This window comes from Oncorhynchus kisutch, linkage group LG12 (assembly GCF_002021735.2).
Source record: "Oncorhynchus kisutch isolate 150728-3 linkage group LG12, Okis_V2, whole genome shotgun sequence".
NCBI lineage: Eukaryota > Metazoa > Chordata > Actinopteri > Salmoniformes > Salmonidae > Oncorhynchus > Oncorhynchus kisutch.
This window is the reverse complement of record NC_034185.2, coordinates 30,721,718-30,749,275: the sequence shown is the minus strand read 5'-3', so window position 1 is coordinate 30,749,275 and position 27,558 is coordinate 30,721,718. Positions and strand designations below refer to the sequence as shown.

The 27,558-nt window shown below is 40.1% G+C and overlaps 1 protein-coding gene across 1 annotated transcript; it reads left to right on the top strand.

The window, feature by feature from the left end:
* si:dkey-177p2.18 (phospholipase B1, membrane-associated) lies at positions 1-26,787 on the top strand. Its single transcript, XM_031836650.1, has 15 exons — positions 1-276; positions 1,505-1,595; positions 2,844-2,902; positions 5,893-5,960; positions 6,198-6,241; positions 6,887-7,007; positions 8,604-8,655; positions 9,185-9,265; positions 9,371-9,436; positions 11,531-11,622; positions 12,422-12,503; positions 13,822-13,923; positions 15,718-15,813; positions 16,314-16,385; positions 25,654-26,787. The coding sequence occupies exons 2-15, from the start codon at positions 1,565-1,567 to the stop codon at positions 25,813-25,815; spliced, it is 1,128 nt and encodes a 375-aa protein (XP_031692510.1). The 5' UTR covers positions 1-276; positions 1,505-1,564; the 3' UTR covers positions 25,816-26,787.
* The last annotated feature ends 771 nt before the right edge of the window (positions 26,788-27,558 follow it).

Below are 27,558 nucleotides of genomic sequence, written 5' to 3'. Positions count from 1 at the left end.
TATGCTTTCCTCATAACCTGACTTCAGTTTCACTTGGTCTTTGTATTGGCTGGGTTATGTAAGCACCAGGACAAACTCAGCAGGCAAAACTGTTTGTAATGACATCATAATGATGTCATTTCAATCTGTTTCTGGTTGTTGTAATGACATCATTCCAACCGGTTTTGCCTGCTGGGAAGACACCCCTTCATGGATACTGTCTCCTTCTAAGGCAACAAGTGGTGGTGGCAGTATGAGGAAGGCATACGACACTACAGCCAGGAGGCTCTCCACAAGGTACTGTCCCATTTGACCCTTTTATCATCTTGGTGTAGGATTGGTCTAGGGTGAAGTTGCCCCTAGACGCTGATGTTGGAGCAGTTTACATTTACATAACTAATGGTTAAGGTTAGGATTGGGGGCGGGGAAGCTGATCCTAGATTTGTACCTAGGGGAAACTTCACCCCAGAGCTTTTATTTTCAGTATGCGCCTTCGGTTACCTTTGGTAATGTAAAGGCCTTCAAAACACATTCATAGCAATGAATGTAACAAGTTTAAATTCTCTTTCATCAATGGCATTTTGATTGAATGGTTATTTAGTGCTTATAAGTGTGTTATGTCATCTCACATCAAGGAGACCTATGCTAGATATTGATCTACAGTATGTTAATTAAGCATTTGTTACCTGACTTGAATTACCTGAAGATACTTCATTGGTCTTTGTGTACATCACTTACACATTGGTATGTGTTGTACATCATGCTACAGTTAAAGGGATAGTTCACCCCAAATTGCAAAATGACATATCGGTTTCCTTTCCCTGTAAGCGGTCTATGGACAAGGTATGACAGCAATCCATGCTTTGGTTTGTTTCCTTGGCACTGTTTCCACATGCTTACATTTTAGCATTTGTGCCAAAAATCACATTTAAGTCATTGGACCAATATTAGCATGATTTGAACATGATGTGTGAAAAATGCTCATTTTTGTCCCATGACTTGAATGGGATTTTTGCCACATGCTAAAACATTAGCATTTGGTAACAGTGCCAGCCACTGCCAGGGAAACTACACCAAAGCATGGATTGCTGTCATAACTTGTACATAGACTGCTTACAGGTTAGGAAAACCAATTTTGTAATTTGGGTGAACTATCTCTTTAATGACATGACTGACTGATTCTGCTATGACTACATGACCTTGGTTGTTTGTTATTCAAGTTAATATTCAGTGTCATGTCAGGTTATCTGAATGTTTGTAGATGTTTGTTCGGTATTGATAGCATTTGACGCACACACACACACGTGCACACATGCACACACACACACACATACAGTTGTATCTTAGAGGTTGGAACATCTTTCTGGTCTGATGTGGATTCTTGTTCCCTTGCAACTCGTATTGGTACCAGGGGACCATCGTTTCCCCCATTATAATCAGAAATATGTACAGACATATTTACTGCGTTCTACTTTCTATCTGTGTATCTATTCTTTTCTCTCCTTCACGCTCATTCTTGTTTCAGGAGTTTCCAGAGAAAACCAGACCGGTGAACTTCACACATTCTCCTTTTCAATGTCCTGACATGAGTCGCTCGCCCGCTATCCCCTCATCAGGTAAGATGGGACCATCCATTAGAGTTGATTTAGAAAGTCAATATGTGAACTGATCCCAGGCCAGTCTAATTCTCTAACTTGTAAGCATGTGGAATCAGGCAGCATTGCAATGCTAGGGTTTTGGGGGCAGATCCTAGACCAGTCCTTAGAGACATCTTCAACTGCCTTCTCTCTGAGTAAATACTGTATGTTAGAGATCATCAACTAGATTTTCTTGAGTGGATGGTCAGGGGCCCGGAACATAATTACAAATAATTTGTAGACTAAATTGGTTGCAAAGACGCCCAACAGATATTATATTTGACAAAAATTTTATAATTTCAAACCTTGCTTGCATTTGTATATGATCACGTATAGTGCATTCGGAAAGTATTCAGACCAAATACAGGTGTGCCAAGAAGACTCAAGGATGTAATAACTGACAAAGGTGCTTCAACAAAGTACTGAGTAAAGGATCTGAATACTTAGGTAAATGTGATATTTATTTAAAAAAATTTTTTTTTATACATTTACAAAATTTATAAAAAACTGTTTTTGTTTTGTCATTATGGGGTGTTGTGTGTAGATTGATGAGATGACAAAAACAATTTAATACATTTTAGAATAAGGCTGTAACGTAACAAAATATGGAAAAATTCAAGGGGTCTGAATACTTTCCGAATGCACTGTATATCTCTCTGCTATGCATGTATACTTGGGAATACTTTGGAACAGATTCCAAAATTTGAATCACTTGGAGGTTATTTGCTGGAGTTTTAGTCTTTTGCGTGAAGCAATATTTTAATATATATATTTTGTATTATTATTATTGTTTTTGCACAGTAAACTCGGGGGGCCAAATAAAATCATCCGCGGGCCGCCAGTTGGGGAACCCTGGTGTATGTTTTCCTTGTGGGAGTTGAACAATTGAATCAATGTTGTTAGTGTAATGATGTTGGATTCATAACCTCCCTCCCCAGCTGTAAATCGAATCGCTAGCTTGAAATCGAATCACGCTATTGTATCGCTAGCTTTTCTAGTGTAATAAACAAAGACGTGACCGCTTGTCAAGCATGGTCCCTGGTCCAATCCCAGCGAGGGACAAGAAAGGAGGCAAGCACAGTGACACACCTCTTATATTAGCCCTCTACAACTTAACATGATATGTGGACAGTGTAGGAGGCCACCTGGGTCAGCAACTTGTGCATTATGGCCGGTCATTATAAATCTATCTCTCTCTCTGACTTTGTCTCTCTTCTTGCTCTTTAGTTGAGTTGGTAAAGGCAGCGGACATTAAAGTCATTGCTGCCCTGGGAGATTCTCTGACGGTGAGTTCAACGTTGAGTTTGTCTTAACACAAATACTTTACACTTGACTCTTGACCAGAGTTTTTGGGGGTGTGGGTGTTACTTAAAGGGGTACGTGATTGGTACATCCATTTGTGGACTGCAATGAATGATAAATAGCCATTGATTCTTTAAGAATATAATTTACAAATGCTTCATGTGCTTAGTTTAACAGTCGTGCCCCATCAAAACCCAAAAATATAAGCTCATTTTGCTCCATTGTTTCTTCAACAATTAAATTATAAACAAACGTTGTATAGCTTCAAACCATGGTTAAATGTCCAATGCAGACAATTGTATCTCAATATCTAATCATTTCTGGGAACCAATTAAATACCTTACTGTGATGGTTTTGAATGTAATAGAAAAATAACAAATTAAAATATATATAAGAACATTTTTGCAAAGACCAATTTGTTTGTCAAGCAAGAATTTTGCTAGGACTGTCTGGGAAGGTCTGAGTGCGGAAGGGAAAACTGAAAATTAGCTGTTATTGGCAGATGTTTGGAAAAACCATTATTTTTTCTTACACTATAAGGGCATCATCATAATTTTCACAATTTCACAGTATTATTCCAACCTCACAGTGTGGAAATGTATATGAAATACAGTATATGAAATATAGGAAAATCACGTTTTTTGACTGTACTGGGCCTTTAAAACTTTAACGTTGATGTCATGGATGGTCAGTCCTCGTGTCCACAGCTCAGTCTATGAATTTAAGAGTGGTTACATTTCTCCATCCCTATCCCTCAACTGTTTACCAAAAACAAGTGATGGGGTGGCTGCTTTGTTGTTTTTCAAATCCTGTATTTCATCTTTAAAGCAACTGGTGTGTCACCTTTTCGAAACTGAAACTAGTTAATGCGAAACCATGCCGTCTAGCATAATGGAGCAGTTTCACTCAACGCTGCATGGAAATATATGGAAAGTAGTTACTGTAATGAGTTTAACTGAACTGTCTGGACTGGACCAACACAACTAACCAATTCATTTAAAGCTGTTGTGGACTCAAGACCTCAATGCATTTAAACCATTAAACCACCGCAGGTCAGGGCCATTAGAAATTCTGTTCAGGCCAGTGAGAGAAAAAAAAAGTTAACATTGAACTCAGAATGTTCTAATCGTTCGGGCAGATTGCTTTAATCATAATAGCTGAATTTGCTAATCTTTGGCACGTACAGTGCCTTCGGGAAATAATCCTTGACTCCTTGACTTTTTCAACATTTTTTTCCACATTTTGTTACGTTACAGCCTTATTCTAAAATGGATTTAATCATTTTCCCCTCCTCAATCTACACACAATAACCTAAAATAATGACTACGCAAAAACAGGTTTTTAGAAATTGTTGCTAATTTATGAAAAAATACAATATCACATTTACATAAGTATTCAGACCCTTTACTCAGTACTTTGTTGAAGCACCTTTGGCAGCGATTACAGCCTCGAGTCTTCTTGGGTATGATGCTACAAGCTTGGCACACCCGTTTTTGAGGAGTTTCTTCCATTCTTCTCTGCAGATCCTCTCAAACTCTGTCAAGTTGGATGGGGAGTGTTGCTGCACAGCTATGTTCAGGTATCTCAAGAGATGGTAGATCGGGTTTAAGTCCGGGCTCTGGCAGGGCCACTCAAGGACATTCAAAAACTTGTCCCAAAGCCACTCCTGCGCTGTCTTGGCTGTGTGCTTAGGATTGCTATGTGGTTGGAAGGTGAACCTTCTCCTCAGTCTGAGATCCTAAGCTCTCTGGAGCAAGGTTTCATCAAGGATCTCTCTGTACTTTGTTCCTTTAATCTTTTCCCCATCCTGACTAGTCTCCCAGTCCCTGCCACTGAAAAACATCCCCACAGCATGATGCTGCCACCATCATGCTTCACCGTAGGGATGTGCCAGGTTTCCTCCAGACGTGACGCTTGACATCCAGGCCAAAGAGTTCACTCTTGGTTTCATCAGACAAGATAATCTTATTTCTCATGGTCTGAGAGTCTTTAGGTGCCTTTTAGCAAACTCCAAGCGGGCTGTCATGTCCCTTTTACTGAGGAGTGGCTTCTGTCTGGCCACTCTACCATAAAGGCCTAATTGGTGGAGTGCTGCAGAGATGGTTGTCCTTCTGGAAGGTTCTCCCTTCTCCACAGACGAACTCCAGAACTCTGTCAGAGTGGTCACCTCTCTGACCAAGGCCCTTGTCCCCCAATTGCTCAGTTTGGCCGGGTGGCCAGCTCTAGGAAGAGTCTTGGTGGTTCCAAACTTCTTCCATTTAAGAATGATGGAGGCCACTGGGTTCTTGGGGACCTTCAATGCTGGATACATTTATTGGTACCATTCCCCAGATCTGTGCCTCGACACAATCCTGTTTATGCACTCTACAGGCAATTCCCTCGACCTCATGGTTTGTTTTTTTCTCTGACATGCACTGTCAACTGTGGAACCTTATTTAGACAGTGTGTCATTTTCCAAATCATGTCCAATCAATTGAATTTACCAGATGTGGACTGCAATGAAGTTGTACAAACATCTCAAGGATGATCAACGGAAACAGGATGCACCTGAGATACATTTTGAGTCTCATAGCAAAGGGTCTGAATACTTACACAAATAAGGTATTTCTGTTTTTTATTTTTAAAGCAATTGCAAAAAATTCGAAAAACCTGTTTTCGCTTTGTCATTATGGCGTATTGTGTGTAGATTTCAGATTTTTCTTAATCCATTTTAGAATAAGGGTTCTGAGTACTTTCCGAAGGCACTGTATGTCAATGCCATAGTTGAATCATCTTTGACCATTCATTGCAGTCATGGCTGTATCATACTGGAAGTTACTGTTTTGATTAACACACTGTAGTTTGCCATTAACAGTTTTGTGGCTACTGTCTCACTTGAAAGGAAAGTGTTATTAATAGGTATAATCATATGACTCACCTTGTGGTTGATTGTTTGATGAATTGCTACATGGACTGTCTCGCCCTCTCTATTCAGACCGCCATAGGTGCCAATGCCACCAACGTCCTTGGGATTCCTATCGAGTTCCGTCACGTGTCATGGAGGTACCCAATTCATTGTCTTTAGATGAGAATATGACAAGAATGATGAGAATAAGAATTGTATCAAGATGACAACTTTCCATAGTAATGTATGCTTTCTTATCCGTTATTTGGGTATTCTGAATGGTAGTTCTCTGTCTAATAATAATCAGTCCATTATTGTCATAATTTGGAAGCAATGCAATTGTTTTGAATGACAACTTAATGACCCTATAGTGGAAAATGTATTGTACCTTGCAGCATCGGGGGCCATGGATCATACCAAGATGTCATTACACTGGCAAGTAAGTGCCTTTCGACTCAAATACCACCTTGAGCTTTGTAGGAACGTTAGTCATTCATTGGCACACATGAATTCTAACCAGACGGAGCTTGGGCAGCCTGGTCCCAGATCTGTTTGTGCTCTTGCCAACTTAATTTCTATAATTGTAAAGCCATAGATAACAAGGAGTGGGTGTAATAGAACAGCAATACTGGCACTCAGGCTTTATCTTGCATTGTTTTTGCCTGGTTATGGTTAGGTTTGAAGTAATAGCAGATTCTTGATCTATGGTTAGAGGCAACATCTACCTTGACGATAGAATGCACAGTGTCCTATCATCCTTCAAATTCTACCTGTGTGAGCGTAAGGTGTAGGGGAAAGTTGCCCCTAGATGCTGATCTGGGGTCAGCATTTCCCACACTAATGGTTAAGGTTAGAATTGGCGAGGGAAAACTTATCCTAGATCTGTATGGAGGGGAAACTTCACCCCAGAGATGGAGACAAAGGAAGAGAATGTGCTCAGCTCTAAATCCTCTTGTGTAACCCAATAGAAAGGGTGCTTGGAACCAAAAATCAATCAAATAAAAAAGGCCAGCAATCACTTATATATACAAATATATATTTGATTTTCTTTCCCTGTGTGAACCCTCCTTGGCATGTGCTCTAGATATCGTAAGGCTTTTCAATCCCAATGTGCTTGGTGCTGCACCGGCCAAGACTGTCCATGGAACCTCAGCCCCCCTCAGCGAAACAGGATTCAACCTGGCCGTGACCGGACACAACACCTTGTAAGAAACCACTATGGTGAAATATGCAAATATACTGTCTGTCTGCCAGAGATTTAACCAATGAAAGTGATGCATAGAGTTGCGTGCTATGCTTGTATAACACAGTGGTCTGATGTCTCATAGCATATCTAAACTAACTTTTAAGTGGCTGCAGATTTTAGTTAAATGACACTGCACATTTGAATTACACTAGTCTCGTGTAGCCATACCTCGAAATCACATTGTTGTCACACCTCGTTTCTTGATGAGGCCAGAGTTACATACACAATCTGACGATTTCAACGATATTATGTGTCGCTGCCTGTGCTACACTCATTTATTTTGTTTCATAACTCATTTCTGTCTGTGTACTTATTGTTCATTTCATTCTCTAACAGCTCAAAATAATCTGATATTTGGGTTGTTCGTTTTAAAGTTTTTCATTTAGACTTTTGAAAATAAGATATGGAAAGATGCCACACCTTCTATCCTTGCAATGGTGTCTTCTGTGACGACATGGACAGAGACATTGATGTCTATCTCCATTTTAAAGTAGTCAATTGCTTATTTTTCTACTTCCAAGAGTGTATTGGCAGTTTGTAAATAAACTGAAAAGGTGCACATCACCACCTGTTGTGCTGGATTGTGTATTGTCTGAACCGGTATAAAGCCAAGGTTGGTAATTTACAGCCATTTACAGCTGCAGTTATGGAATGTTTGCCCCAGGAGTATAATAAATTGGCTGACTCCTCCTGCTGACCTGATTGGAATTAAGGCAGTCTCCAGGGTTGCTCTCTATCCAACTCTATGGTGATACTAGCCTTGACTAACCGTTCTCTGATAATGTTCTGAAAGACTCATATTTCCCAGTGTTCCTCCTGATAATATTATCTGCCTATTCCATGCGAAGACAGGACATTGTGTCACAGTTTTGACCTTCACTAATATCACAATCAAAATGATTTTATGACACACTCAGTATGATGTTTATGTTATGCACAACTCACAAAATATCAAAATGATGCAATTTTTTAAATATTTTTAAACAACACATTCTACAAACAAACACATTTTATCTGATTCAGCCACTTGTAAATTCAGTATTTCTGGTATTCAATAAAATGTGCAAATGTTCATTCACGTCATTAATACTATTGGAGACATATTTCACATTTAACATGCTTAAAGCTACAGTCTGGGATTAATAAAACGGCAACAAACTGACCACTCTGCCCTTTGTTTTGGTTAACAGCTGAGGGATGGGGTTGGAGATATGTAACCACTCTTAAACTCATATATACTATATACTCATAACTCGAGTTGGAGCTATGGATGCCAAGACTGACCAACCATGAGTTCAAAATTATAGTTTACCTAGGTTTTGAAACTATACAGTGTTTGCTTACAACGATGTTAAAATAAGCTTCTATTTGGTGTTTGGGTGGGGTAAGACAGTTTAACTAAGCTCATCAGTGTTTATAAGTTACATTCCTGCAATAATCAATGGCTATCATCAATTTAAAATCCCCAAATGAATGTACCAATTGCAGACTGTAACTGGTGCTTTTTGCCTCAGTGTTATGATGTGTATTGTAATGTTGCGTATCTGTCCCTTAGTAATCTACCAGGGCAGACCAGACATCTCATCGACACACTGAGAAACTATGAGGTAAGAAGGGGGGGCTACGTCACCAACATACTGTATAGGATAAAACCCTGTTATATTCAAACGCGTCTGATAACAACTTGTGCTATTTAGACCTTATCACTGAAAAAATATGGTAGCATAGGTTACGGTGTGTTTCTGCTTTAGCCAACTAAAGAAGAGCAGAACTCAAAAACGACATCAGGTGTTTAGAAGTGTGTACCACTCCATCTCATCAGTGCTCTATTTGGTTATGAAGATTATGGTAATAATACATTTGGAAATACCATAAACACACGTGAACTTGGTAATAAATACATTTCAATACCAAACCAAACCTTTGGGGAATCATTATCTTGCCAAAATAAAACAGCTAGACAAACAGACTGGCACCCACCCGGGATTTGATTATGATTACATTTGAGATCAGCAACTCTATTTTCCAACCAATGTCTAAGAATGCTTTATTGATTTGAATAGCAATTGTATTACAGTGGTAAATGAAGTACTGACTGACTGATGTATCCCCTCTTTCATCCCTTTCTTTACCCAGGGCCTGAACTTTGATGAGGACTGGAAGCTACTGACCATTCTCATAGGCATGAACGACATCTGTGATTACTGCAAGGATAAGGTCTGTGTCATTGTAATATGCAGGCTATGCAACTTCATGTGCAATATCATAAAGAAAGAGCAAAGGTGTTTACTTTGGCGCTTGTTTCAACACTCTCCTTCCCAGGTTCTTTTCTCAGTGGACAATTACATTCACTACATGACGAACTCCTTGGAATTGCTAATGAATGAGGTAACATCGGGAGAGCTCACAAATATTATCTATGAATTTTTTTGTATTTTTACAATCCCTTAAAGCGGCAATCGGCAGTTGAAACAACAAAGACAGCGTACTCCCCGCCCCTGTTTTGGTAAAAAGATGAGGGATGGCGGTGGAGAAATGCCATCACTCTCAAATTCGTAGACAGAGCTATGGATGCCAGTTCTGACCGTCTATGATATAAAAATGATAGTTTTAACGATGTTTTGAGGCTATAGTGTTTGTTTATATTTACCTTGTTTTTAAACATGGGAGAAAAACAAGCTCATATTTTGGGTTCTGATGGGGTACGACAGTTGAACTAAGCTCAGGAGGTATTATAAGTTATTTTCTTCAAGAATAAGTGAATAAGTGGGTACATATCATTAATTGGACGTAGCAACTGCAGATTGCCCATTTAAAGTATACTTCTCAATGGTCTTCCCTGAATAAATAGGGAAAATACATAGAATACTGTTTTATCACATTATAAATTATGATTTACAACACTTAACACTCAGAATAGGTAAGGGATAATCAACGAGGGGCTATGCGTTCTCTGGAAAATAATGAATGACGTGGAAGGTGTGTTCCAAGATGCGCTAGCGGAGTGGAACTAACCTTCCACAGAGTTGCATTATTTTCCAGAGAAAGCATAGAGCCCCGAGTTCATTATCCGTTTTATACCATGACTATAATTTAGCACATGTACGGCTAGAAATGTGTTGATTTGCAGGTAAAAATGTGTTCAACATCCACTGAAGTAGCTAGCAAGTTTACTAGATAACTACATTAGTTGCCTTGTTAGCTAAACAAACAAACTTGCTAGTTTAGCTAACCAAACCATCAGTCCTAGCGTGCTATAACCGCGGAGTGCCTGGATACAGCCCTGTTTTCAACAACGGAGATTTGTATAAACCTTGCAGTCTGTCACTCAGACATTTGCAACATTGTTACAATATTCTAATTCCATCTCTTGCTGTACCATAGTAATGAATCTGTCAGAATAAGACAGACAGGCAGGCAGCTTTTCTCAGTCAATCGAAATCATGAATCAGCTGGCATCATTTTTATGGATACAAAAAAAAAAGACTTGAAAAAAAGTAAAAACCAAACACAGCTAATTTGCAGTCTTTCCAACATCAGTTTGAAGTGATTGTGTTAGTGTGTTGTTGGCTAGGACACTGAACAACAGTGTCCTGATGAGTGAGCACATTTTCTGTGCCAGGTAAAATTGCACCTCATTAGCTCATTGTTATGGATTTATCCAAATAAATGTCACTAGAAAACAGCTTATGCAAATTCCGCTACTTTGCTGTTATTCTGGCTGCACTATTTGACGTGACTGTAAATTTGTTGTAGTTGGCTAGCTAGCAAGCAAGGGATAAGAATATGACATTTTTAGTGAAAATATGTTAATCATTATTTGAATATGTTGGTAAACTGGTGGGCCGGGCGAAATGCACGCTGACACGATCACCAGGTGTAAAGTGTTTCCTCTGGTGCGGAGGACGCACGGCTCTCGACCTTCGTCTCTCCCAAGTCCGTACGGGAGTTGCAGCCAAGTCCGTACGGGAGTTGCAGCAATGGAACAAGACTGTAACTACCAATTGGATACCATGAAATTGGGGTAAAAGTTATTAAGAACTGATAATGCCCTCAAAGCTGTTTTTTGGAGGAGATATTGCCAAGACTTTGCCAATGTATCCTTCAAACACCGGCATCTCGTGCATTATCATACAAAGGGTTATTCAAACAATGATTGACATATTTTAATTAAAAACGTTATTTGGATTAATTTATTCATACTATTTTATAATTTCACAAGAAATTATCCCGACACAAATCTATGGTTGCTACCCAAGCCGGCTGGTCGTTCGTTATTGGTTCGGTTGCCAGAGACGCGACCCAGTCTTTCAGTCTTTTTGTTCTGGAACCGGCTGGAATGTGGTTTTAACCAGCATTCAGCATTCAGGATTAGACCCACCCGTTGTGTAATGTATTATAGTGTGTGTGTTAACATGGCAACATTTGCATTTGTTGCGGTCATAGAAATAGAATGATTCTAATTCTATGGTTGCGGTCTAGGTTCCCCGTATGATTGTGAATGTAGTTCAAATCCTTCCCATGGAAACCTTGAGGCAGGTCCAGAGGCCCACCCCAGGCTGCCTGCTCCAACGGTGAGTGACCTGGCTTTGACCTTTGACCTTAGAATGCAACCACTATGCACTACGGTGTACATTTTAGGACACCCTCAGCCTACTACGGTGTACATTTAGAGCACCCTCAAGCCTCTCGCCTCACCCCTCCTGGAGCCAATTGTCCAAATCTCCTTGAAATGTAAACCATAATGAACACAGTCACTCTTCCCTTGCACCTACATCATCTTGAAAATATTTTCAACTCTTTCCTTACGAGGTCTGGAGACTACTGCTTTTCTGTTCTACCTGATAATTAACTGCACCCACCTGGTGTCCCAGGTCTAAATCAGTCCCTGATTAGAGGACAACAACAAAAACAATAGAGTGGGACTGGCTTCGAGGTCCAGAGTTGAGTTTGAGGGCTCTAGGGGCTCCCAATAAGCATCAAAGGTAGACTCTGCAATATGGCATTGTCAGGTTACGGCAGGCCAACTTCTGATGGTATTTTTGTCTCTTCCCAATGTTTATGTTCCTTTAAGAAGGGAACAAATTAAGACGAGCCAATAATGGCAATCGTGGCAGATTTGAAATATTGTTGTGATCAACTCGCTCTATTGTGTATGATGATGTCGCTTATGTGGGACCCCACGTCAATATTTTAAAGATCCGTAGGATGCCATGAATTGTTATGTAACCGAGTTGGATCCTAGGGTCATTCTCATTAGAACACACTGTAGCAAAATGTTTCACAGCGTTTCTTATTGGTAGAAGTTTAGAAGGTACCACATTTCGGGCCTATTGAACATGACCTTGAATCTTGACCCATCATTTGTCCCAGATCATTCTGTTCCTGCCTTATCAAGCCCGGGGCTGGTTCCCCTGAACTGAAGGAGCTAGTGGAGATCAACCTAGAGTTTCAGGTGGGTGGCCTAGCGGTTAATGTCACCACCTACAGCACAGAAACCTATCAGTGTCGGCAGACCTGGGTTTCAAAAACGGAAAAAATCTATTAATTTACTTTATCTGTGCCTGTTTGAACCTGTCCGGCTTAATAAACTAATAGAAAAGACCCAAACCTGCAAAAACCCTCCCATCTGGCACTCCAGGCAGACTCTTTAAAAGATCTTTAACAGATTCTTTGAGTATTTGAAACGTAGCCCGAGGGCACTGACCGACGTCCATGGACATTGAAAAGTAGTGTAAATTTGCTTAGTCTCCCCTGGCCTTGATTTCCACCCCATTCACAGACGTGTTTTCAATGTCCCCAGCCGTTCATTTCTGGTCTGGTTCGGACCGGACCAAATCTGATCCAATTTCATTCCACCATCTACAGATGTCTGGGATTTGGCCCAAACAGACATCCATAATTGGTTCAGATTTGATCCGGACTGGACTTGATTTTGACCAAACATAAACAAGTTTGGACAGCATAGTATAGGAGTACAAAACAGTAGACCACAGCAGAGTACAGGACAGCAGAGTACAGGACAGTAAAAAAAAGTAGTATAGTTCAGCACAGTATAGTATAGTATAATGTAATGTATTGTACCTGACTATACCCTACTGTACTGTACTACACTGCATTCTACTGTACTCTACTGTGCTCTACTGTACTGTGCTATACTGTCCAAACTTGTGAAACATAGATGTCTATGATTGGTTCAGACCAAATGTGGTCTTGTTTGGAAAGCGGAGCTCATTAAAATAATACCCTGTGTTAATTTTTGCATTTACATTTGTCATTTAGCAGACACTCTTATCCAGAGTGACATTCTACTAAGGTAGATAAACAACTACATATCACAGTCATAACAAGAAAAACGTTTCTGAAACCGTTACTGAGATTGTTAATGTAGTTGAAGTGTTCTTCTGTGTGTTTCTTTCTGTTGGTCTGGAAACTTTAAACTTGACCACTACCAGCTCTTAAGCTTTGGAAAAAGCTAACATAAATACATGTGACAGATGGGAGCAATAATAAATATTCCGTACTGCAATCTTCAGTTATTTCCATTTTCCTATTTAAATTTTAATAAAAATTTTGGAATGTGAAATAATGATTTCTTCATTGACATGTAGTTTTATCAATGTCAACTTCCGTAAAAAATACTTATTTTGAATGTCCGGAAAAAAACGTATTTTCAACGTCTGGAAAATACGTCTTTTCAATGTCTGACCTCACAGCAGTGTGCAAATTTCTGTTCTAGCCCTACTCTAACACACACCTCATTAACTCTCCAGAAACGTCTGGAGCAGCTCCTCCACAGCGATAGCTTCTTCAGGGAGGACTTTGCCGTTGTTCTCCAGCCCTTCATGAAACAAGCAGACCCTCCTCGCCTCCCGGTAAAGTCTCTTGGCTTTTATCTGGAATCCTTTTGCTGTTTCAAGCCTGTTTCAATATATATATATTTATGAGCTATGAGTGATTATCTTACATAGTTTATACATACAGTACCAGTTAATAGTTTGGACACACCTACTATTCCAGGGTTGTTCTTTATTTTTACTATTTTCCACATTGTAGAATAATAGTGAAGACATCAAAACTATGAAATAACGCATATGGAATCATTTTGTAACCAAAAAAGTGTTAAACATTTAAAAATATATGTTCTATTTTAGATTCTTCAAAGTAGCAACCCTTTGCCTTGATGACAGCTTTGCACACTCTTGGCATTCTCTCAACCAGCTTCACCTGGAATGCTTTTCCAACCGTCTTGAAGGAGCTCCCAAATATGCTGACCACTTGTGGCAGTTTTTCATAGGATGCTTTTCCCAAACCTCTCAATTGGGTTGAGGTCGGGTGATTGTGGAGGCCAGGTAATCTGATGCAGCTCTCCATCGCTCTCCTTCTTGGTCAAATAGCCCTTACACTGACTGGAGGTGTGATAGGTAATTTTCCTGTTGAAAAACAAATTATAGTCCCACTAAGCGCAAACCAGATGGGATGGGGTAACTCTGCAGAATGTTGTGGTAGCCATGCTGGTTAAGTGTGCCTTGAATTCTAAATGAATCACAGACAGTGTCACCAGCAAAACACGACCACATCATCACACCTCCTCCTCCATGCTTCACGGTGGGAACCACACATAAGGAGATCATCCGTTCACTTACTCTGCGTCTCACAAAGACACGGCAGTTGGAACCAAAAATGTCACATTTGGACTAATCAGACCAAAGGACAGATTTCCACCAGTCTAATGTCCATTGCTTGTGTTTCTTGGCCTAAGCAAGTCTCTTCTTCTTATTGGTGTCCTTAAGTAGTGGTTTATTTGCAGCAATTTGACCATGAAGGCCTGATTCATGCAGTCTACTCTGAACAGTTGATGTTGAGATGTGTCTGTTACTTGAGCTCTGTGAAGCATTTATTTGGGCTGCAATCTGAGGTGCAGTTAACTGTAATTAATTTATAATCTGCAGCAGAGGTAACACTGGGTCTTCCTTTCGTGTGGCGGTCCTCCTGAGAGCCAGTTTCATCATAGAGCTTGATGGATATTGCGACTACACTTTAATTAAGAAATGTTCAAGTTCTTGAAGTTTTCTGCATTGACTGAACTTCATGTCTTAAATAAATTACTGACTGTAATTTCTCTTAGCTTATTTGAGCTGTTCTCGCCATAATATGGACTTGGTCTTTTATCAAATAGATCTATCTTCTGTATACCACCCCTACCTTATTACAACACAACTAATTTGCTCAAATGCATTAAGAAGGGAAAAAAATCCACAAATTAACTTTTAACAAGGCACACTTGTTAACTGAAATGCATTCCTGGTGACTACCTCATGAAGCTGTTTGAGAGAATGCCAAGAGTGTGCAAAGCTGTCATCAAGGTAAAGGGTGGCTACTTTGAAGAAAAATATATTTTGATTTGTTTAACACTTTTTTGGTTACTTCCATATGTGTTATTTCATAGTTTTGATGTCTTCACTATTATTCTACAATGTAGAAAATAGTAAAAATAAAGAAAAACCCTGGAATGAGTAGGTGTGTCCAAACTTTTGACTGATACTGTATATAAAAGACTATGTGAGAAAATCATGCAAGGTAACACATTCACAGAGACATTTATGTGAGAATAGTTGAAATTATTCCCAGACCTGTCACTGTTGTGATGTTTGTGTCTCTCCGAACAGAATGGCAAGATCGACATGACCTTTTTCACCCATGACTGCTTTCACTTCACCATAAAGGGCCATGAGGAGCTAGCTAAGGGGCTGTGGAACAACATGGTGAGCGCTACATAATGCTAACAGGATGCTAACAAGATGCTAATATCTAGCTAGCAGGGTCAAAGGTCATGAGCATTTCTCATACAATTTCTCCATTCAGTCTGCTACTAATGACTGGTATTAATTATGTCACTTTGGCTGAGTGAAGGCTGGTTATTAGTCCTACTGCAGATGTTTAATTCCTGGAAAGGTCTAAAAATGAAAGATGCCACGATCCCGTTGTCAAACATACTACAATCCAAAACCATGACACATCAACAAAGAAGAGGGACAGTGGCTGATTCTGAATTGAATTGTGTTGATTTATGAGCCTTTCTATTGAAAGGTCAGAATTATCCCAACACCCTTTTATATACATGCTGATTGTAACTCCATACACTGCATATGTGTAATTGTTCATGGAGTATTTGGAAGGGAGCTTGACAAGAAACTACAGAAAGGTACAATAGTTGAAACATTAGCGATGTCACCATCAGATGTTTCTTATCTAATTTCCCCAGTTCCAGCCAGAGGGAGGGAAGTTTATGGTGTCAAGCTTTTCTGACCCCATCGAGCTCATCTGCCCACCGATGGTAAGACCTGAGCTGTGACTGAGTGTCCTTTGTTTGTATTTGATACTATTATATATACATATACAGTATATACATACAGTTGAAGTCGGAAGTTTACATACACCTTAGCCAAGTACATTTAAACTCAGTTTTTCACAATTCCTGACATTTAATCATAGTACAAATTCCCCATTTTAGGCAGTTAGGATCACCACTTTATTTTAAGAATGTGAAATGTCAGAATAATAGTAGAGATAAGGATTTATTTCAGCTTTTATTCCTATCATCACATTCCCAGTGGGTCAGAAGTTTACATACACTCAATTAGTATTTGGTAGCATTGCCTTTAAGTTGTTTAACTTGGGTCAAACGTTTCGGGTAGCCTTCCACAAGCTTCCCACAATAAGTTGGGTGAATTTTGTCCCATTCCTTCTGACAGAGCTGATGTAACTGAGTCAGGTTTGCTGCCACACGCTTTTTCAGTTCTGCCCACACATTTTCTATAGGATTGAGGTCAAGGCTTTGTAATGGCCACTCCAATACCTTGACTTTGTTGTCCTTAAGCCATTTTGCCACAACTTTGGAAGTATGCTTGGGGTCAAAGTCCATTTGGAAGACCCATTTGCGACCAAGCTTTAACTTCCTGACTGATGTCTTGAGATGTTGCTTCAATATATCCACATAATTTTCCATCCTAGTGATGCCATCTATTTTGTGAAGTGCACCAGTCCCTCCTGCAGCAGAGCACCCCCACAACATGATGCTGCCACCCCGTGCTTCACGGTTGGGATGGTGTTCTTCGGCTTGCAAGCCTCCCCCTTTAACCTCCAAACATAACGATGGTCATTATGGCCAAACAGTTCTATTTTTGTTTCATCAGACCAGAGGACATTTCTCCAAAAAGTACGATCTTTGTCCCCATGTGCAGTTGCAAACCGTAGTCTGGCTTTTTTATGGCGGTTTTGGAGCTGTGGCTTCTTCCTTGCTGAGCGGCCTTTCAGGTGATGTCGATATAGGACTTGTTTTACTGTGGATATAGTTACTTTTGTACCTGTTTCCTCCAGCATCTTCACAAGGTCCTTTTCTGTTGTTCTGAGATCGATTTGCACTTCAAATCAAAAAATCAAATCAAATTTATTTGTCACATACACATGGTTAGCAGATGTTAATGCGAGTGTAGCGAAATGCTTGTGCTTCTAGTTCCGACAATGCAGTAATAACCAACAAGTAATCTAACTAACAATTCCAAAACACCTACCTTATAAACACAAGTGTAAAGGGATAAAGAATGTGTACATAAAGACATATGAATGAGTGATGGTACAGAGCGGCATAGGCAAGATGCAGTAGATGGTATCGAGTAGAGTATATACATATGAGATGAGTATGTAAACAAAGTGGCATAGTTTAAAGTGGCTAGTGATACATGTACTACATAAAGATGCAGTAGATGATATAGAGTACAGTATATACGTATACATATGAGATGAAAAATGTAGGGTATGTAAACATTATATTAAGTAGCATTGTTTAAAGTGGCTAGTGATATATTTTACATCAATTCCCATCAATTCCCATTATTAAAGTGGCTGGAGTTGAGTCAGTGTGTTGGCAGCAGCCACTCAATGTTAGTGGTGGCTGTTTAACAGTCTGATGGCCTTGAGATGGAAGCTGTTTTTCAGTCTCTCGGTTCCAGCTTTGATGCACCTGTACCGACCTCGCCTTCTGGATGATAGCGGGGTAAACAGGCAGTGGCTCGGGTGGTTGTTGTCCTTGATGATCTTTATGGCCTTCCTGTGACATCGGGTGGTGTAGGTGTCCTGGAGGGCAGGTAGTTTGCCCCCGGTGATGCGTTGTGCAGACCTCACTACCCTCTGGAGTGCCTTACGGTTGTGGGCGGAGCAGTTGCCGTACCAGGCGGTGATACATCCCGACAGGATGCTCTCGATTGTGCATCTGTAGAAGTTTGTGAGTGCTTTTGGTGACAAGCCAAATTTCTTCAGCCTCCTGAGGTTGAAAAGGTGCTGCTGCGCCTTCTTCACAATGCTGTCTGTGTGGGTGGACCAATTCCGTTTGTCTGTGATGTGTACGCCGAGGAACTTAAAACTTACTACCCTCTCCACTCCTGTCCAATCATCTCCTTAGTTTTGTTGACGTTGAGTGTGAGGTTATTTTCCTGACGCCACACTCCGAGGGCCATCACCTCCTCCCTGTAGGCCATCTCGTCGTTGTTGGTAATCAAGCCTACCACTGTTGTGTCGCCCGCAAACTTGATGATTGAGTTGGAGGCGTGCGTGGCTACGCAGTCGTGGGTGAACAGGGAGTACAGGAGAGGGCTCAGAACACTTTCGCACCAAGGTACGTTCATCTCTAGGAGTCAGAATGCATCTCCAATCTGAGCGGTATGACGGCTGGGTGGTCCCATGATGTTTATACTTGCGTACTATTGTTTGTACAGATGAATGTGGTACCTTCAGGCGTTTGGAAATTGCTCCCAAGGATGAACCAGACTTGTGGAGGTCTACAATTCTTTTCTTGGCTGTTTTCTTTTGATTTTCCCATGATGTCAAGCAAAGAGGAACTGAGTTTGAAGGTAGGCCTTGAAATACATCAACAGGTACACCTCCAATTGACTCAAATGATGTCAATTAGCCTATCAGAGGCTTCTAAAGCCATGATATAATTTTCTGGAATTTTCCAAGCTGTTTAAAGGCACAGTCAACATAGTGTATGTAAACTTCTGACCAACTGGAATTGTGATACAGTGAATTATAAGTGAAATAATCTGTCTGTAAGCAATTGTTGAAAGAATTACTTGTGTCATGCACAAAGTAGATGTCCTAACAGACTTGCCAAAACTATAGTTTGTTAACAAGACATTTTTGGAGTGGTTGAAAAACGAGTTTTAATGACCTAAGTGCATGTAAACTTCCGACCTCAACTGTGTGTGTGTGTATATATAAGAGAGAGAATGGAAGTAGGAATAGGATACAACTCAACGTTTATTGTTCACGTACACAGTTTAGCAGATGTTACTAGCTCTTAAAAATGCAGTGAAATGTCAAACTACACAAATAATGATGCAAAAAAAAACACAAAAAATGATTGTGAAATTTCAGAATGAATACAATTAACCAAAATACTGTAGCACTGTAACAGTAAGCCAAATGCAATCTATATGTATATAGACTGGATTAATTTACACAGATATAATATGTACAATAGTAGATATATTAGAGTGAGGTATCCAGTATATAAATGAATACAGTATATACACAAATGCAGTGTGTATAAGCAGGGTAAGTGAAATGCAATGTACAGTAGTAGAAATAATAGAAGGAACATGCCGAGAATACAGCATTTAAATACAGTACAAAACCCCATGGCAAAATAGATAGAATTGTAGGGATTTAGCTTCCAGACCAGAGAATACAGTGGCAAGAAAAAGTATGTGAACCCTTTGGAATTACCTGGATTTCTGCATAAATTGGTTATCAAATTTGATCTGATCTTCATCTAAGTCACAACAATAGATAAACATGGTGTGCTTAAACTAATAACACGCAAAGTATTGTATTTTTCTTGTCTATATTGAATACATAATTTAAACATTCACAGTGTAGATTGGAAAAAGTATGTGAACCCCTAGACGTCAGCTAACCTGGAGTCCAATCAATGAGACGAGATTGGAGATGTTGGTTAGAGCTGCCTTGCCCTATAAAAAACACTCACAAAATGTGAGTTTGCTATTCACAAGAAGCATTGCCTGATGTGAACCATGCCTTGAACAAAAGAGATCTCAGAAGACCTAAGATGAAGAATTGTTGACTTGCAATACGCTGGAAAGGGTTACAAAATATCTCTAAAAGCCTTGATGTTCATCAGTCCACGGTAAGACAAATTGTCTATAAATGGAGAAAGTTCAGCACTATTGCTACTCTCCCTAGGAGTGGCCGTCCTGCAAAGATGACTGTAAGAGCACAGCGCAGAATGCTTAATGAGGTTATGAAGAATCCTAGTGTCAGCTAAAGACTTTCAGAAATGCTAACATCTCTGTTGACGAGTCTACGAAACGTAAAATACTAATCAAGAATGGTGTTCATGGGAGGCCACCACGAAAGAAGCCACTGCTGTCCAAAAGAAAACATTGCTGCACATCTGAAGTTTGAAACTACAGTTGACTTGTTTGGAAAGAACACTCAACACTATGTGTGGGGAAAAAAAGGCACAGCACACCAACATCAAAATCTCATCCCAACTGTAAATTATGGTGGAGGGAGCATCATGATTTGGGGCTGCTTTGCTGCCTCAGGGCCTGGACAGCTTGCTATCATCGACGGAAAAAGGAATTCCCAAGTTTATCAAGACATTTTGCAGGAGAAGGCTACCTGTTTGCCAATTGAAGCTCAACAGAAGTTGGGTGATGCAACAGGACAACGACCCAAAACACAGAAGTAAATCAACAATAGAATGGCTTCAACAGAAGAAAATCCACCTTATGGAGTCCTGACCTCAACCTGATTGAGATGCTGTGGCATGACCTCGAGAGTAGTTCACACCAGACATCCCAGGAATGTAGCTGAAATGAAACAGTTTTGTGAAGAGGAATGGTCTAAAATTCCTCCTGACCGTTGTGCAGGTCTGATCCGCAACTACAGAAAATGTTTGGTTGAGGTTATTGCTGCCAAAGGAGGGTCAACCAGTTATTAAATCCAAGGGTTCACATACTTTTCCCACCTTGCACTGTGAATGCTTACACGGTGTGTTCAATAAAGACAAGAAAACGTATAATTGTTTGTGTGTTATCAGTTTAAGCAGACTGTGTTTGTCTGTTGTTGTGACCTAGATGAAGATCAGATCAAATTTTATGACCAATTTATGCAGAAATCCAGGTATTTCCAAAGAGTTCACATACATTTTCTTGTCACTGTATGTGTATGTGAATGGTGTGCATAGACAGTATGGACAGTATGTGAATAGAAAGGTGTGTACAGTAGTAGTTGCATAGGATGAGCCATGACAAGAATACAGTATATACATAGAGTGCATTCAGAAAGTATTCAGACCCCTTGACTTTTTCCACGTTGTTACGTTACAGACTTATTCTAAAATGGATTAAAGAGAACATTTACATCATCAATATACACCCAATACACCATAATTACAAAGCAAAAAAAGGGTTTTTAGAACATGGCACCTGTATTTGGGAGTTTTTCCCCATTTCTTCTCTGCAGATCCTCTCAATCTGTCAGGTTGGATGGGGAGCATCGCAGCACAACTATTTTCAGGTCTCTCCAGAGATGTTCGATGTCCAGGCTCTGGCTGGGCCACTCAAGGACATTCAGAGACTTGCTTAGGGTCGTTGTCCTGTTGGAAGGTGAGCTTTCGCCCCCAGTCTGAGGTCCTGCCCACTCTGGAGCAGGTTTTCTTCAAAGATCTCTCTGTACTAAGCTCCGTTCATCTTTCTCTCGATCCTGACTAGTCTCCCAGTCCCTGCCTCTGAAATCCATCCCCACAGCATGATGCTGCCACCACCATGCTTCACCGTAGGGAAGGTGACAGGTTCCTCCAGACGTGACTCTTGGCATTCAGGTCAAAGAGTTCAATCTTGGTTTCATCAGAAAAGAGAATCTTGTTTCTCATGCTCTGAGAGTCTTTAGGTGCCTTATGGCAAACTCGAAGACGGCTGTCATATGCCTTCTACTGAGGAGTGGCTTCCGTCTGGCCACTCTACCAGAAAGGCCTTATTGGTGGAGTGCTGCAGAGATGGTTGTCCTTCTGGAAGGTTCTCCCATCTCCATAGAGGAACTCTGGAGCTCTGTCAGAGTGACCATTAGATTCTTGGTCACCTCCCTGACCAAGGCCCCGATTGCTCAGTTTGGCCGGGCGGCCAGCTCTAGGAAGAGTCTTGATGGTAACAAACTTCTTCCATTTAAGAATGATGGAGGCTACTGTGTTCTTGGGGACCTTCAATGCTGCACACATTTGTTGGTACCCTTCCACAGATCTGTGCCTTGACACAATCCTGTCTCTGAGATCTACGGACAATTCCTTTGACCTCGTGGCTTGGCTTTTGCTCTGACACACACTGCCAACTGTGGGACCTTATATAGACAGTTGTGTGCCTTTTCAAATCATGTTCAATCAACTGAATTTACCACAGGTGGACTCCAATCAAGTTGGAGAAACATCTCAAGGATGATCAATGGAAACAGGATGCACCTGAGCTCAATTTCGAGTTTCATAGCAAAGGATCTGAACACTTATATAAATACGTTTTTTATTTTGTATACATTTGCAAAACATTTGCTTTGTCATTATGGGGTATTGTGTGTAAATATACACTACCGTGAAAAAATTGGGGACACTTAGAATTTTCCTTGTTTCTGAAAGAAAAGCACATTTTTTTGTCCATTAAAATAACATAAAATGTATCAGAAATACAGTGTAGACATTGTTAATGTCCATAGACTGCTTACAGGGCAAGGAAACCAATATGTTTTTGGAATTTGGGTGAACCATCCCTTTAAAGACGTTACCACAAATCACTAGCTGGCTACCACCCAGTTACTCAACCCTGCACCTTAGAGGCTGCTGCCCTATATACATAGACATGGAATCACCGGCCACTTTAATAATGTTTACATACTACTTTACTCATCACATATGTATATTACTGTTCAAAAGTTTGGGGTCACTTAGAAATGTCCTTGTTTTTTTTATACAATTTTTTGTCCATTAAAATAACATCAAATTGATCAGAAATACAGTGTAGACATTGTTAAAACCTCTCTAGGGTAGCGTCCCACCTCGTCAACAGCCAGTGAAACTCCAGGGCGCCAAATTCAAAACAACACATATCCCATAATTAAAATTCCTCAAACATACATGTATTTTACACCATTTTAAATATACACTTGTAAATCCAGCCACAGTTGAACGATTATGTTAGGTCAGAGCCAAGTCACATAAAAACACAGCCATTTTTCCAGCCAAAGAGAGGAGTCACAAAAAGAAGAAATATAGATAAAATGAATCACTAACCTTTGATGATCTTCATCAGATGACACTCATAGGACTTCATGTTACACAATACATGTATGTTTTGTTCGATAAAGTTCATATTTATATACAAAAATCAGAGTTTACATTGGCACGTTATGTTCAGTAGTTCCAAAACATCCAGTGATTTTGCAGAGAGCCACATCAATTTACAGAATAATAAACCTTGCTAAAAGATACTGTTATGCATGGAATTTTAGATTCACTTCTTCTTAATGCAACCGCTGTGTCAGATTTTTTAAAAACTTTACGGAAAAAGCAAACCATGCAATAATCTGAGTACGGCGCTTAGACGACAAATCAAGCCAAACAGATATCCGCCATGTTGGAGTCAACAGAAGTCAGAAATAGCATTATAAATATTCACTTACCTTTGATGATCTTCATCAGAATGCACTCCCAGGAATCCCAGTTCCACAATAAATGTTTGTTTTGTTCGATAATGTCCATCATTTATGTCGAAATACCTCATTTTTGTTTTCCGCGTTCAGTACACAATCCAAACTCACGATTCACGATCACTAGAGGCAGACGGAAAGTCAAAAAGTTCCGTTACAGTCCGTAGAAACATGTCAAACGATGTATAGAATGAATCTTTAGGATGTTTTTATCCTAAATCTTTCCAACCGGAGAATTCCTTTGTCTGCAGAAATGCAATGGTACTCAAGCTAAATCTCACGTGAACGTGCGAGGCTCGTGGCTCTCTGGCAGACCTCTGACTCATTCACCCCCACTTCACAGTAGAAGCATCAAACAAGGTTCTAAAGACTGTTGACATCTAGTGGAAGCCTTAGGAAGTGCAATATGACCCCGTAGACACTGTGTATTCGATAGGGCAAGAGTTGAAAAACTACACACCTCAGATTTCCCACTTCCTGGTTGGATTTTTTCTCAGGTTTTTGCCTGCCATATGAGTTCTGTTATACTCACAGACATCATTCAAACAGTTTTAGAGTGTTAGAGTGTTTTCTATCTATCCAACTAATTATATTGATATTCTATCTTCTATGGCTGAGTAGCAGGCAGTTTAATTTGAGCACACTTTTCATCCAAAATTCCCAATGCTGCCGCCTACCCTAGAGAATTTAATGTTGTAAATGACTATTGTAGCTGGAAACAGCTGAATTTTAATGGAATATCTACATAGGCGTACAGAGGCCCATTATCAGCACCCATCACTCCTGTGTTCCAATGGCACATTGTTTTATCTAATCCAAGTTTATCATTTTAAAGGGCTAATTGATCATTAGAAAACCCTTTTGCAATTATGTTAGCACAGCTGCAAACTGTTGTGCTATTAAAGAAGCAGTAAAACTGTCCTTCTTTAGACTAGTTGAGTATCTGGAGCATCAGCATTTGTGCGTTCGATTACAGGCTCAAAATGGCCAGAAACAAAATACTTTCTTCTGAAACTCGTCAGTCTATTCTTGTTCTGAGAAATAAATGCTATTCCATGTGAGAAATTGCCAAGAAACTGAAGATCTCATACAATGCTGTGTACTACTCCCTTCACAGAGCAGCACAAACTGGCTCTAACCAGAATAGAAAGAGGAGTGGGAGGTCCCGGTGCACAACTGAGTAAGAGGACAAGTATATTAGAGTGTCTAGTTTGAGAAACAGACACCACACAAATCCTCAACTGGCAGCTTCATTCAAAAGTACCCGTCACCAGTCTCAATGTCAACAGTGAAGAGGCGACTCCGGGATGCTGGCCTTCTAGGCAGAGTTCCTCTTCCAGTGTCTGTGTTCTTTTGCCCAACTTAATCTTTTATTTTTATTTGCCAGTATGAAATATGTATTTTTCTTTGCAACTCTTTCAAAAACAAGGAAGTGTCTAAGTGACCCCACATTTTTGAACGGTTGTGAATATTTAATACATTTTAGAATACGGCTGTAATGCAACAAAATGTGGATCAAGTCAAGGGGTTAGAATACTCTTTGAATGCACTGTATAAAGTGGGTAAAATAATATGTAAAGATTTTTAAAGTGACAAGTGTTCAATGACTATATGTACATAGGGCAGCAGTCTCTAAGGTGCAGAGTTGAGTACCGGGTGGTAGCCGGCTAGTGACAGTGTCTAAGGTTCAGAGCAGGTTACTGGGAGGAGGCCGGCTAGTAATGAATGTTTAACAGTCTGATGGCCTGGAGATAGAAGCTGTTTATCAGTGACCTCAAATTTATTGTTTACCAATTTCTTTCGTGACTAAAGCTGTTTTGGATGTTTAGGATCACCCCTACATCTACACCCGACCTGCCAAAAGAGGCCAGTCCACCATACCCGTTGTCCCCAGGTCGGCTATTCCAACGCGGGAAACCCTTCTTCTGTCTCACCTTGTGGTCCTGGCTGGTATTCTGTCCTGGGCCATCACTGCTTTAGCCTCTCTATAACGCTAATAAACTTATACGTGGGGTGAATATAGGTAATATTATGGTTGCAGTTGTAATGGTTGTGGGTGTTTTCTTTGTTGCTGCCATGCCTGCATTGTCAAGTATTGAACACAAGAGGGCCCACTGACCCTGGGCCTCTACCAACCCCTGTGTTCTGTGACCATAGAGAATGATAGAGGCCTCTAGTGGCCAAAAGGTCTTATAAGCATGGGCAGCGCCATTGAGGTCTTCTACCATTTTCATGTAGACAACTGGCTGATCCCTCCTGGTGACCCTGTTGGAGTCATGTCCAACCGGGTCATCAGGAGGAATCAGCTAATCGTGAAGAAGAAAATTGACTACTTCAAAATGGATATGCCCATGCTGTCACAGACACTATAATGGCACAGATACAAATATGAGTTCTCTATCTATCTCTATGGCTGTGACTGAGAAGACAAAAAGACCAACAATGGAAATCTGATATTGGAGGTGGACGCGATATGTCAGTGCAATCTGTACGTGTTGGTGACGTCCAATACACACAGAATGACACAAGCTGCTTTAGAAATCTATCTGTCTATCTATCATTGAGAGGGGGATGGGACTGTCAATAGGCATTGTGATTTTCCCCTGTGCTGTGGCAGAGCCTGTTCATCATTCATCTAATTGTGAGCCCCTTCTACAATAACAATCCACACCAAACAAAAAGGCCAGGTGATGGCTAAATTTAGCTCATCATGTTGTTTCAATGGGTTTGCTCTGAGGCTAATTATTTGAGCATTTTCTGTTTCCTTTAGACTAGAATAGCAAGAACCGCATAATAAACATTGAGTTGCATTGAGAGTATAATGGGCTGGCTCTGAAAAGAACATATTTAGGTGAACATGTAAACTGTGAGGTGTCCCATAGGCTATAGGCATGGGATAATTGGTTTTTCAACAGGTAACCTTGTGTATCTGTTTTAAAGGGCAATAAACAGTTTGGCAATTCAACTCATGGAAAGTGTCTTACTGGTCATTTCTATAACATTAGTATAACAAATACTACATTTAATTTGGTAAAATGAATAAAGGTTGATGTATTTCTCATATTTGCCATGATTATTAGGCCTAATAGTCTTCTTTGTAACTGACCTTTTTGACAATTTATCTTGGTTGGTTCTACATAACTGTCATTATTGCCATCAGCGTAAGTGTTTCAGTGGATTTAATAATGACCTGCGTTCATTGTAAACCCTGTTTTTGTGCAAATACAACCTTACAATCATTTGATACAGGACAAACACAGGTCCACCTCTGACGCAAAACTGCCTTTATTAGTTCTAAGAAAGCACTCTGATTGAGCTCTCGGAGTGCTGTGCAATAGGAAATTTGAGCCTGCAAACACTGCTGAATGTCCGTACGTCTATTTCTCTCTTCTCATTAAATTGTCCTTCTTTTCTGGTGAAAGAGGTGGAAAGAGTAACAGGATTCACAATCTAAGCACCCAATTCATCAAAGATTTTAGTCATGCAGCAGGAACGGTGAAGAGGTCGAAACAGTGCAAAATATTTGTAATTGATGTATGGACTTGTATACTGTATGTTGGAGGCCTATATAAAATGCAATTCATTATCCCCTTTCCACTCTTAAAAATACTGCCACTGAGCCCAACCTGGTCTCAGAGCATTTAGCATTATTCTGTATGCAGATCCAAGACACTCCATTTAGTGTGATATGTTACTTTCGTATGGTATGTAGTAATTTGCGGATGTCCATCACC

Excerpts from the sequence above, each read along its gene's own strand:
- si:dkey-177p2.18 (XM_031836650.1), top strand. The coding sequence starts at position 1,565 with ATGAGTCGCTCGCCCGCTATCCCCTCATCAG. Across the intron at positions 1,596-2,843 it reads GCCCGCTATCCCCTCATCAG|TTGAGTTGGTAAAGGCAGCG; the intron begins GTAAGATGGGAC and ends CTTGCTCTTTAG. Across the intron at positions 11,623-12,421 it reads CCAGGCTGCCTGCTCCAACG|ATCATTCTGTTCCTGCCTTA; the intron begins GTGAGTGACCTG and ends CATTTGTCCCAG.